This window comes from Haliotis rufescens, unplaced genomic scaffold (genome assembly GCF_023055435.1).
Source record: "Haliotis rufescens isolate VD_foot unplaced genomic scaffold, xgHalRufe1.0.p SCAF_5, whole genome shotgun sequence".
Lineage (NCBI taxonomy): Eukaryota > Metazoa > Mollusca > Gastropoda > Lepetellida > Haliotidae > Haliotis > Haliotis rufescens.
This window is the reverse complement of record NW_025964223.1, coordinates 52244472-52258389: the sequence shown is the minus strand read 5'-3', so window position 1 is coordinate 52258389 and position 13918 is coordinate 52244472. Positions and strand designations below refer to the sequence as shown.

The 13918-nt window shown below is 39.6% G+C and overlaps 1 protein-coding gene across 1 annotated transcript; it reads right to left on the bottom strand.

Moving 5' to 3' along the window:
• Positions 1-5499: 5499 nt before the first annotated feature.
• On the bottom strand, positions 5500-12398 carry LOC124127666 (excitatory amino acid transporter-like). The gene is made up of 9 exons (XM_048384329.1): positions 12393-12398; positions 11772-11976; positions 10852-11059; positions 10101-10288; positions 7971-8097; positions 7288-7521; positions 6625-6819; positions 6089-6223; positions 5500-5653 (listed from the first exon to the last, which is right to left on the bottom strand). Exons 1-9 carry the CDS (start codon positions 12396-12398, stop codon positions 5500-5502), a joined length of 1452 nt encoding a protein of 483 aa, XP_048240286.1.
• Between the last annotated feature and the right edge of the window lie 1520 nt (positions 12399-13918).

The following is a 13918-nucleotide window of genomic DNA, read 5'->3' as shown; positions in this document are numbered from 1 at the left end:
AGAGATGGACTGGTGACTGAGCCTGACAACGGAGAGATTCAACGTCTTGAATAAGATGCTTTAAGATGTTATGTTTCCGTAAGACAAGTGACTTTATTCGAAACATGTCTCTGTTCACCCAGCGCAGCAAATGAGTATCAGCAGGATGAAATAGTAATGTGGCTATTAACCTTCTAGCACCTCATAAATACATTGCATATTAGCTGAGCAGAATGAAATTTGCAAACTGATCCATTCTTCTTCTTCATCATCATCATTATGATTATTATTATTATTAATTTATTCATGTACTTTGGAAGGGAAACTTTAAATGTTGAATATCTCAAATAAGCTTCATAAGTCTGTATAAATAGATGTTTGTTAAGTCGATGTTATAGTTGTACTGAGTCCTGGCATATTTTAATATAATTCAATTTGTTACTACGGTAAAGTGGCACAGGAATTTCCATTTGTATTACAAATGTTTCCTATTCATTTAAAGTTTAGATAGTGCTTATATAAAACTAGTTTCATTGTAATGCAATTATTCCCAAATCCTGGAATCAATTTGATGAATGTAAATAATAGCTTTCGGAATATGCATTTAATTTCCATAAAGTATTTTTGTTTCCTCTGAATTTAATGGAAAACACTCAGTTTTCACTGATAAAAGAATCATTAAGAACATGATTGATCGCGGCCAAATACATATGGTACTCTATATGTAAATTAAAAATGCGACAAAACCCTTTCCCTAACCACTTAGCATATCTGTTAAAAATGAATACCATGTGATCGCGAAAAGGTGAGCGTATTCTGCACCACAGGTGACAACCGTCACAAACACTTTAACAGGCAAGTCAAGTAATCACCTGAACAAATACGGAAACATATGGAACAAGTACAAATAGGAAATTGTAAAGGACATGATTTAGGTCACAGATACGTTTTGAACATATTTTGAATGGTTTACTTATGTCTAGAAAGCTGTACCACTGACCAAACACCTTTTGAGCAAGGATCTTAAGATGCTCCGTGAAATATTCGAAGAAATAACATGCTCGATTCTACATCAAGAGTTGTGAAATGTAGACCAGAAAGGTTGGAGCTACTGGAAAGTTGACTATGGAAAGTTTAAGTCATCCCACAAGTCATATATTCTTCTGGATCGGTTGGTCAATGGAAGAGAATTAGCTACTTAACCATCACTGAATGATATCAGACCATCGATATACCTGGAACGTGTTAAGTGGAACGTCTTGGTTCCATCTTTTGATTTTGCAAATCCGAGCACCCATGTTGGCAGTGATTTCTTATGAATTTGGAAAAGGTTTTGTTGTTTTTATTATGCTTTATCTTTGAGAAAGGGGTTTTGTAATTTATTTCCTAGATCCCGCAATGTATCTCGCAATACATATGTACGATTTTTATGAACCTCTGTTATCCAGTACTAGAGATGTAATTAGGTTTTAGGCAGCCCAAAAGCTTTCGGTACTGATTCGTGGTTTTGACGGAAAAACGTCATCGGATGACAGTGAGAAGAGGAATCGCAGTCAGCTGTATTCAATGTGTCCCAAAACCTTTGGTATCGTTACCAACAATAGGACAATATGACCGACCCAGGTGAAGAAATGCGACAAAGTCCCTTCAATAATCTTAGGAAATCATTCATTCTCAAGGTAATGATAACACATATATCATGTTCACCATTAGTCCGTTGCACGATTCCGACTAAACCCATGAATCACTATCAAATAGTGTTGATACCAGGTGTTCGCTTTAAGGTAACCAGATACTGCCCCAAGGTAGCACCCGACACAAACACATGCAAAGGCAAGTCAATTATTCACCTGAAACAACACGGGAACATAATTATGGTACAAGAAAAAATATGCTGATGCTTCAAATTTGCATATGTCCCATCCTTCACGTCTCTATCATATTACATTTTAAAAGCGTCACTGAGGCATAGAATGGTGGAAAGAGCATGTTCGACTGTACCACTGAAGTTATGAAAAGTAACAGTTAAGGCTGGAGCTGTTGACATATTGTTCGACATAAAGGGAAAGTTGTCTTTTGGAAAATTGAAGTCATCCCTCTCGTCATACAGCCTTGTGGAGCGTATTTTGTCACTCTGAATCTTTATGCTTAGATATAGTAATGAGGCGGCCTCACTGATCTCTTTTATTTCTTGATCAGGTAGGTCAATCAATGCAAGGGAAATAGCTATTTGATGGTTATTGAACGATATCAGATCATCGATACACCTGAAGCTTAAGTTAAACTTCCTGGCCAAATTTTGTTTTCACTTTGACAAACCGAGCAGAAATTCTGATTCATGTGCATGAAGAACCAGAACAGCAAGAAGGGGAGCACAATTGATGCCCATGGGAATGCCTTCTTCGTGCCTACATTGGTGACATTATGACTTTAAGGAAGCCTTTCTATTATTTCGCGTGGAATCAGACTCGAGGGAATTGCAGTATTTTATCTGGATGTAGTGTAGAATATGTATAATATAAAGCAAAAAATACCCATAATATTTAATCATACCAGAGAAGGATTAGACATCGTACCCAGGATATAATATCTTCCCTCCGTCAATCCCTACAATGTTAGCAGGTTAGCAGGATAATTGGAAAGCAATAAAATAATGTATGAAAAAAAATCTCGACCTTATGGGGCTGTTGACTTGAATTTCGCAAGCATGTCGGTAGTAGGATACAAACGAAAATTATTTGGATAAGAATTGTCAGTCGAGGGCCATTTTTAGGCTTCTCTCTTGATCCTATGACGAGGGCGAGGTATACGGGCCTTCTTGAACCCAAAGAAAATGAACAAAATATAATAATTATATATATGTCCACATCTAATAACCTTTATGAGATTTTAAAAAGTTTCATCAATTTCTTTAAATTATACAGGGGCAAGGAACCCTATTATCATACCTGGGCTGTCAAATCATAAGCGTCTTGTGTTTGATGCCAATGTGGTCATGGTGGAGTAAGCTTGTATGATTGTATTATACTATATTTTCAAAAAAAAATATTTTGTTGATTGATCCCTGTAATTGACATAAAACATTTGATTCAATGCGTCAGTATGACGATTGAAGCTTCAAAGTGGACACTGCTATTTTGGGGCAGGTAGGTTTGGGGTTTTACCTTTTCTCAGCAGCATTCTTCAGTTCTATCATGGGAGCGAAATATTGGAAACATTTTAACGCGAAGCAGGGTTTAGACGTTTTTCATTTTGGTCAAACCCAGGAGCATGGGTTTTGTGCTCACAAACCAAAAATCATATAGGCTGTATGAGGCGTTTCAACAAGTCATTAGCTAATACCGGATTTGTTCCTTGTAGTACCACCCACTCTATCTTGACTTCGGACAGGGATTTACAAAATTATATTTAATTTGTCAAGGATATTCCAAAGACACATTTGGTGGATTATGCTTTCTTTTTTCACTCGTAAGCATTTGTGCCCAGCAAACCTATAAATACTGATTGTGGTTTTGATCATTATTTGCAATGGACGAGTGAATGAGTGAACCATGGCGGTCATATGTATTAACAAATTGAAACAATGTACTCTACCCTATTTGAAAAAAGGATTGAAATGACAAGATATGATAACCGTTGGTTCTACATAATTTATTTTTGAATTGAAGAGAACAATTTCAAATCATTATGGCAATTGTCAGCTTTCTCCACAAAGAATGAGGGTTACAATATGTTCATGTCAACAATTGCATGTATGGGAGTTTCGATAACTCTTAATACATGGTAAGGTTAAGATGTGTCAAAATGATGACTTTGGACGTTTTCATGAAGCGTTAATTGTCTTAAATGCAGATGAAAACAGTACAACATGGAAAATACATGATCATGGGTCGCCTATACTTTCCATTTGAATATCGAAAAACTGCCCAATTTCACTGATTTTAAACAAGCGAATGTATTTGATCATGTCAGCTGTTAAAAATGCGGAAGTATTACATATCCCGGGGATCTCCACGTTTGGCAGAGATGTATGTGTAGGTAGAATTGGGACCTACACATGTCTGTAGAGGTAGAAGTGGGACCTAACAGATAGTTTCCATTTTTGCTATGTCATGACACTGGCTGTGATTCAACCTTTACATCTTTACAGGGTAATGCTTGCTTTCACAAAAGTTAAAATGATGTCATGGACAAAATAGATTGAAACAGGTGCAAACTATCTTGGCATATATGGCTTACTAGGCTTGTCAAAGAAATTTGTTGATTACTTCGGCAATCAAATCTCATTTAAAGATGGGCCTCACTCTCCTACACAAAGGTCCCTGTGGTCCACCTGTTACCTTTGTTATAGACCAGAGACACGGTAGCGCATTTATTGATTTAGTGGAAACTGCATTCGATTTGTAAATCTTGAATTACATTTGCTGTGCACAAGTGCAGAGATTCTGTTTCTTATATGTTCAGGCTCGTGATATGTTATGGAAATAACATGCTCTTAAATATTGTCTTCACCGATACTGCTGGACTAAATGAATAAACTTGTTCAAGTAAGCATAATAGTCACATAACTTATATGTGGCAGTAAATGAACACGTCATGCTCTTATCAATTCATAATTCAGGTGAGTCTTGTGGCTCCTTTTCTGAAGTGATGACACAGACCAATATTCTTTCAAATAGTTTTAATGAAACCAGAAAGCAAAGAAAGGAAAATAGATCTTTCAGATCATATGCTTCAAAATGAAAATTTCTTCATTACAAGGTACAATTTAGGAGGTCAGTTGTTGGCACATAACGCGACTGAGGCGTCGATCGTCGCAGAATATCCTTATCATGTCTTGACTGACACTCCAAGTAAGCATAACCTGTTTTTGGTTTACATTCATCAAGGTTATTGATGCCTCCTTGGGTGTCCTACCTCTTTGCATCAGGTTTCAATTCTGGCTAACAACACTGTCTCGGATAAGAAGTGGAAATATTTGTGTGTCAAGAGCAGGTTTAGTTGCAGCATTCACTTGTGAGTTACGTGCCATGTCAACATAGAGGGAACCACTGAAATATGATGCCACATTTGCCTGTGAAAATACAATTATGCATTTCTAAAATATGTTGCATGCATTGAAGACGCAAGCGCATATATGTGCATACAGGAGGAAGCTACATCTATGAGGTAACGAATAGATGCAGGTTATTCATACCAACACAATTGAAATAAACACTGGATAATGAAAGTGGATTGGGTTTGTCTTTTGTGCTCAGGAGAAATGAGTTGGTGGCATAGTGTTTTCAAGAACACACAATCACTCATCACAATAAAGTCAACACATTTTTATTACCTAATTAATAAAGGTTACACGGCTGAGCTACAATATTTGACACATAGAATACAAATTGAAGTGCATCTTTCGGAAATCCAGAAATTGTTAAATGTATTTTGTGTTTCCCTTACTCTAAATTAAATTTGACCTATCAAGCATTGTTCACAATAAAAAAATGAAAAGAGAAATGGGCCGCGATGGCCTCACACCAGTTCACTCTCGAGCATCACCTGCTCCTCACGTAGCGGCTCACTTTGTGTCTCTGACTGGTCACGTGGAGGAAGATTCGTGTAACGGGAGACAACTCCTACGACCAGGCAATCACTAGCCACATTTACCATGGTGCGAGTTCTATCTCTGGAGAAAGAGAATGAGAGAGTGTCTATGAGAGAGTAAATATCGTTTATGCCTTAGTAGACAGTATTCCAACTGTAACAAAGGGACGTGTATATTATCGAGGCTATGCCAAGCAAACCAGTTGAACATAATAATATCTCATGTATTGCGAATATTGAAACATTTTGATTCATCAACAGAATGAAGTAGACAAGTCATACAATCTCTGAGATCTATCGAAAAAATAATTTAGTTACAGTAAAACAAGATATCAACTATTTCCCCTCAAGTTATACGAGATCTGACATATATAAAATTTCTTTTTAGTTACACTAAAGGAAACCAGTAACTGTTCACCCTCTATTCACATCAATATGCTCACTTTAAGGGTTCGCAGTAACAATTAGATTAAACGTAGTTATTGCCTATAGGGATATTAAAGTGAGGATAACTCACAACAGCCATTCTACCGTGATCAGGAACGAGACGCCTCGATCCGGGAGTCCAACAGATTTAAGGACAAGCAGCAGGACAGCTAAACCCGCACCTGGCACACCAGCAGTTCCAACACTGCTGAGAATAGCTGTTAAACTGGAACAAATATTTCGATGTTTTAACTGTTGCAATTATGACATCTCAAATGACTATTAAGTATAGTACTTCTCGAGCGGACTTTTGTCTGTTCACCTTTCACCATTTACCTTGGAACTAACTGTTTCAGCTCATCAACATACCTTACAACTATTACATCTCCAAATGACAGGCTGACTCCATTGTACTGTGCTATGAACACAGGCCCAATGGCAGCATACACAGCACCGGCGTCCATGTTGATTGTGGGAGTCAGGATGGTAGAGGTGGAAGCTATGTGGCTTATGGTGCCATATGAATGTCAATATGGACTATTACTATGATAAAGAAGACACCAAAAGACGTTTGGTAAATAAAACAACTTTCAAACTTTTGTCAGTGTTACAGGGTCATGAACATACCTAACAATTATTACATCTCCAAATGACAGGCTGACTCCATTGTACTGTGCTATGAACACAGGCGCAATGGCAGCATACACAGCACCGCCGTCCATGTTGACTGTGGCTCCTGCTGGGAGGACGAAACGGGAAATTCGTGTGTCTATCTTCATCCGCTCCTCGACGCACTGCATGGTCACCGGCAGCGTGGCAGCACTGCAAGCAGACAAAGTAATTATGTACATGAGGCTGAGACTCACGTTCGATACAAGTCCTTTTCTGATCAGTGCACACTATCTTGAATTATATAGATATGCATTTCCGTTCGAAGTTGTCAGCTTCGTCATCGGGGATGCTGTGCTACAGATGTTATTTCACAGACGCGTACGTTTATAAACAACTGAGCCATTCAATAACTTGAGCAACAGTTAACATTGCACAATAAATATATGTTCTGCATGAATACACTATGTGCCTCGTCCAAGGAAAGGTAAGTACACAGTTTGGTGATAAATATTTTGATACTTTCTGAGAAAGTGTAACCACAACCTCTTATGCCCAAAACATTAGCATTGTAGACATGAGAAACATAACCGGCAGAAGTGGCGGCAGTCAAATCAGATAAAACCATAGCCATGTAACTGAAAGATAAACCGAGTTAAGATGTAGCTGGGGAAGTTATACCTGGAGGCAGTTGCAAAGGCTGTCAGAAGAGCTTGCACTATTTTGAGGTATATGGCAAATGGGTTTTTTCTTGTCAGGATGAAATACAAGCCTGGAAGGACCACCAGTGAATGGATTGCCAATCCGGCCAACTCAGTTGCAATGTAGATAGCCAGTGTTTGTCCAGTCTCCGTCATGTCAGTTGTGGACATTATCTGGCCCATGATGAGAAACAGTATGCCAAACGGTGAATACCTGGAACATAAAAAAATGTTGACTAATTTGGATTGAATAAACAGATTCGGTGATTGTGTTGTTGTCTTACTCCGATTTCAGCAATATTAGAACATTTTCACGAGTGCCTGTACATCAGTGGTTGATAATATGAGCTGCGCTGTTTATTTAGAATGGCATGCAATCAACCAAGTCTTTGAGCCTGACCCACATGCAGCTAGCATGGACATTCATTGCTGCCACATCGGCAGTTTGCATCCTCCATTAAACCTTTTCTAAATAAATAATGTACTGTCACCAATTTTATTTGTATGTTACTTTTCCCGGGACCAAATGAGTAATATGACGGACCTGTATATTTACAGATAAATCCGAAAACCTTTAAATAATACTGTGCCACATGAAGAACATATCAGGTGTGAAAGGTTACATGTAATGTTGAGATGTCAGTTGAAGTTGAGTCTACTCACCACATAACAAGTCTGATCATTTTTAGGGTGACGGTATTGATGACAGTAAAGAACTCTGTCACCACTGTTCCACTACGACCGAGTTGGCTGAGAGTCACACCAAAAACAATGCAGTACATAAGTACTCCTGTAAGGAGAATATTAGGGAATTAAAGAACATCACACATAATACCCATGATATACCCATGACAAACGACATTGTCAGACATTTACTGATTTCCGAATGGCCGTCCATGTGCACATTGATTGCGAAAGGATAAAACAGGATTTAATTTGGATCTGAACATTAGTGTAGCTAGTTAAACTTAGGTCACTGCTACTGTCAATATATACATATCAATCAAATGCAACCCTTCCTCAACCGACAGTATAGTGAGGAAATGTTCAGCACGAGGTAGTGCGGGTCATTCATTCTGTACTATCGGCACATGCGCGTATTAATAAAAGCGACGATCCCGACTATAACATGAGCATGGGTTTATGAATCACTTTCAAATATTGATGATACCATTTGTTTGCGACCCGGGAAGATCCGGGTAAGAATAGGTCTTCAGCAACCCATGCTTGCCGTAAAAGGCGACTATGTTTGTCGTAAAAGGTGACTAACGATAACGGGTGGTCAGGCTCGCTGACTTGGTTGATGCATGTCATCGATCCCAAATGCGTGGATCGATGCGCATGATGTCAATCACTGGATTGTCTGGTCCAGACTCGATTATTTACAGACCGCCGTCATATAGCTGGAATATTGCTGAGTGCGGCGTTAAACAACAAACCAACCAACCAGGTGTTTGCGAATAGGTGAGGGTATCCTGCCCCTCGGGCGGCCCCCGTCACAAACACATTGTAAATTGTTCACCTAAAAAAGCACGCGAACATATGGTGAAATTAGGGAACTGCGTCGGACATAATTTTTGTCACAAATATGTCAAATTTGGAAATAACAACAACACTTTTTGAAAGCTTTGACTGAGGCCTTAAATGTTTGTCAGACGACTTCTGAGCAAGAGATGTATGACGCTCTTTGAAATCTTGGTAGATTGAGTGTGTTCGATTATACCTCAATTGTGAAAACACTATTATACCTGTCCGATTTTACCATTTCAGTAATCTTTGGCTTGAGAAGAACTGCCGTTTTGTAACATGTTACAGGGCACCGTAGGCCAATCTACAAGGGATAACAAGCAAAACGACGGTCCCTTCAGCAATGCTTCGTAATTATTCAGATTTGAAGGAACGACTTGCATGCGAACAAACATGATTTATTGTTGAAGCGTTACTGTGCCACAGAAACGATGCATTTCGCGTCTGCAAAAGGCACGTGTGATGATGCCCAGATGACTGCTGTATCTGACCTGATTGTCGTGAAGAAACCGAAAGTGGAAACAAAAAGTGCTTCGAGCGAGGCAAAGGCTGTGATCCCGGACGTGATCAAGGCTGGTGGCCAGGAGGTCACTACTATTTTGAAGGCATCTGAAGGGCAATCTCAAACTGAACACAACACATACGAAAACTGTGAACGTGAGAAATCATTTATTTGACCACCTTAATTAGTGGGTTTAAAGTCAGACTTTGGATTAATCTCTTTAAAGCCAAAAATAAGGTTTAGAAATGAAAAGGGCTTTTGAAACCTTAGGTTTGAAATGAAATGTTTCAAAACCTAGGCTTTGAAATACGACACCTAAATATATAAGTATGTTGTTTTAAAATCTGGACTTTGACAGGGTGTTTCAAAATCTGGGTTTGGAAGTTAAGCCAGTAACCAATTACTTCAGCAATCTAGGTTCATGGAGCCTCACACATTGCCGACCAATCTGCTGATAAGTTTATAGGGTAGAAATTCCACGGCGACAGCGACAAATATATCTCTCAATTTCCAGAATAGTTACTTTTAAGTGCACCGAAATACTTCAATTAAAGTTGAGTTGTGAGCAAACAAAAAGGAGTTCCAGTCGTGTCAAAATATATTTCTGATAATGATATGTTCCTGTTATTAAATGTAAAAGTGAATGGGTTAAACATTGGTGGCATGCAACTTTCCATGACATTCTCCAATGTGAACTTGTGCATTCCACTTCCCAAAAACGGATTTGGGACTCTCTGTACATGTTGTTTGATCATTAAGAATACCTAAGATATTTGCACCATCAACCAGCTGTGTTTTTCTTGTTGAAGATAGTTGATTTGTCATGTTGACTTCTGTAGAATTTTCAGTATCATTCAAGAAATCATAACTGAAGCTGCCACCATCCTCTGTCCTTGTCACAGTGCTTGAGTGTTGGGATGTTGCAGCAACTATGTTGTCTGGCACTATGTTCCTAAGGAATAATGTATGAGTGAACGTGGTTTCGAATTGATTTTAATGTTTAAACCGTAGGATATTTTCATGGTGTAAGAAGCAAGACCAACCAGCTTAAAGGATAAGAAACTTAACAAATACACGTATATGGAACGATTACATTCACAATTCTAACGTTACCAGCACATGTATTGGCCCTCCTTAATGTTGTATTCAAACCAAGGTGTTGCATCAAAGAACTCGTGGATGTCTTTCTGGGATAGATTTATCCCACAGACATTTTTGGTCCAATGATCATTCTCACAACTGAGGTTGGTATGTTGGTATGAATGATTTTTGTTTTGATACATCTTTGTTAGGTACAGATTTTGTAATGGATCATGTGATATATACGTATAGTCCTATGTATTAAGTAAGAAAAAACGAGGACAACTCTAAAATAGCATTCTCTGTCAGATGTTTGTTCAAATTGCAGCGAGTTCAATTGTATACCCATATGTCTGAAATAACACATACACTTGTTCTTTAGTAACCACCTTTAGTATACATGTGACATGTACCTATTTCTCGTAAATATCTTACCTCAACAAGTCCAAAAAAATATCAGTTGTTGACGTCATGGCGTTGTTGTGTGATATATAGGCTGTTGACGAGTCTGAGTAAGCTCCAGGTTTGATGGTCAGGACTACTGTCAAGCCAACCAGTGTTGCCACAACAGAGGTACTTGCGTAATAAACCATAGACAGTACACCTATCCTTCCGGCAGATGATCCTTTCATATTCCCAAGACCTTTGAGACAGCATAAGATTCACTTCATAGTTATACAGATATAGTTTACATCGCAAAAAGAGCTTTTATATTATATATTATATCCAGTCAGTGCTGCAAAAGGAACTAGCAAAGACATATTACTGAGACGTACACGTTACATTAAATGTATGTATACACATATATACATTTGAAATAACTGGTTACAAGGGAAACGCAGGTAGACACACATGTGACTTTATCGTTTCTTGCAATTGTAAGAGTTAATGTGTAAGTAAATTTGGTTTATCGTTGCTTAGAAAAGTAGTGCAGGTATTCCAGTATGTGTCACTAACATTGGAGGAATGCCTTTGTCACGTAGATATTAAACGTATATTGCTTTCGTGAAACTCATATGTGGTCATGGTGCTAGCGCTGAGAAACTAAGGTGAATCATTGTGAATCAAGGATCCCTAACGACCTCCATCGGATTCCAGCACCCAATCAGAGACGCAATTCTGCTGAGGATGAATCACATAGATTTCTCCATAACGGTATAAGGTCCTTGGAATAATACGCTCACTGGCCATGCCATGAATATTTTCCATGAAATAACACTTTACAATTCTTAGCTGTATGGGAAACAGCTCCGGTTGGAAACATTGAGGGATAGCCCTATTATGTAAACAATTTATCTTATGGTCACTTTTCCCCCTTTCATCCTATAATGATGACAAGAACGTAGAAACATCACCTGTAATGATACTAGCTATTATCAGAGGCAGCATCAGCATCTTCAGCATACGAAGGAAAAGCTCTCCAGGAAACTGCACAAGATGAATAGTGTCAGAGGACGGCTTGAGGGGCCGGCACACCATCCCAGCAACAATTCCCAGTACAACAGCGAGAAGTGTAGAGATGAGGAGGATGTTGTGTCGGAGAAACTGAAGGACCTTCATCTGCCATAAGATCAAGAGTATGGTTATACATGTATAAGCTTATAAACATACCGATTGTAAATAGATGACGTTTAATTTGTCTTTCAGTACGACAATCCCAGTGCTCACTGTGCACGAATCGTCAAATCTCATTTCAAGCAGCACAACATCCATAGAATACCATGGCCAGCAATAAGCCCAGACCCTACTCCCATTGAACACGTCTAGGGCATGAAAGGGAGACGTGTGCGTCAAGGTCATTGGCTGCCGACCATGTTGGCTGAACTTGGCAGGACGCTGCAAGAGGAGTGGGTAGACTCCCTAAATCGCCATTGGGAGACTCATACGCAGTATGCCTGTTCGAGTGAATGCATGTTTGACAAATCGTGGTGATATAACCCACAACTGATCCAAAAACGTCAGATTTCCCATCTTACCCCCATCGTCCTTCAAGATAGCTAGCAGCCATAACATCTACTGTTATACTTAACTACCGACTTTGTCGTAAATTCGTTTATTGTTACCATACAACCACACCAGAAACTAATATATCTCTTTCAATTCTCTCTAAGTTATTTGTGAATATCCCCTACCTTTGACCGGAAACGTTTTAATGGTGTAAGTGGAGGAATAGGTTGTTCAGTTGTAGTTTGGAAATGTTTCAGTCAAGAACAAAGCCATATGATGTCTAATTTGTTGGGTTATTGTGTAAATTGTCATTTAAGGACTATAACAAAAGTAAGCACCTCAACATGCACGTACTTCGTACGCAATTCGCATAAGTAAAACTTTTCTATCTCTGAATTTCGCAGATGACAGATGCTCTCGTCTGGAATGGAGGGAGTGAGTGAGTATAACGCCGCTTTAAACAGTATTCCAGTTTTATCGCGGCGTGTCAGCTTAATATGGGAGGAAAGCCCGAAGTGATGCAAGTCTGAGACGTTTACCACTTTGGTGAAACCCACGAGCTCGGGTATGGTGCAGACATATCTAGAAACATAATAGGGGCGAATCGGGAACCACAATCGTAGATTTCTGGCGTGCCCAAGGGACGCAACTCTGCACAGCCTTAGACGACTGGGCCACCCGTGCCCCCTCTTCTGGACTGGAGGAGGTCGACCATTTTAACTATCTTTTATTATAAACTAAGCGGCAAAAGAAAGTATAGGTTGGCAATTTGTAATTTTCATAAAAAAGACAGCGATAACTAGTGGAAAGTGGGTATTGGGAATATGACTGCCCAGGAACAGGAACCAAAAACACCTCACCCGAACGCGCCACCTTTGACGGCGCTCGTGCGGTGACAAAAAAATGGTGAAACAGGTTTCACGCCTATGGCATAAACTGCACGTGCATGTTAGCTGTATACATGCGTTCGTCTGCAGGGTATGACCACACGTGATGAAAGCACACAAAAGAAATGCCACGACTGTCACAGGAGCAGAGAGAGAGAGAGAGAGAGAGAGAGAGAGAGAGAGAGAGAGAGAGAGAGAGAGAGAGAGAGAGAGAGAGAGAGAGAGAGAGAGAGAGAGAGAGCGAAATGGGGGCAACACAGTTCCAAATTGCCAGAAGGTTTGGTTGTACACCATTGACAGTAGCCAGGCTGATTCAACGGTACAGGCAGACAGGGAGGACACAGGACAGGCCTAGAACCGGACGACCCCGAGTGACAACACCACTGGAAGACGGTCAGATACGGCTCATTCACCTGCGAAACAGATTCGTAACCGCGGCGGCGACGGCAGCAACAGCTTTGGGACATCCCATTAGCCAACGTACAGTACTACGACTACTTCGTGCTGCTGGAATCCGAGCGTATCGTCCTTTCGGAGGAATGGTATTGACTGCTCAACATCGACATTGGCGTCGAGTGTTGTTTACTGATGAACGTCGGTTTAACTTGTTTCGAAATGACGGCAGAGAACGGGTTTATCGACGCAGAGGGGAACGTTTGTGTCATGGT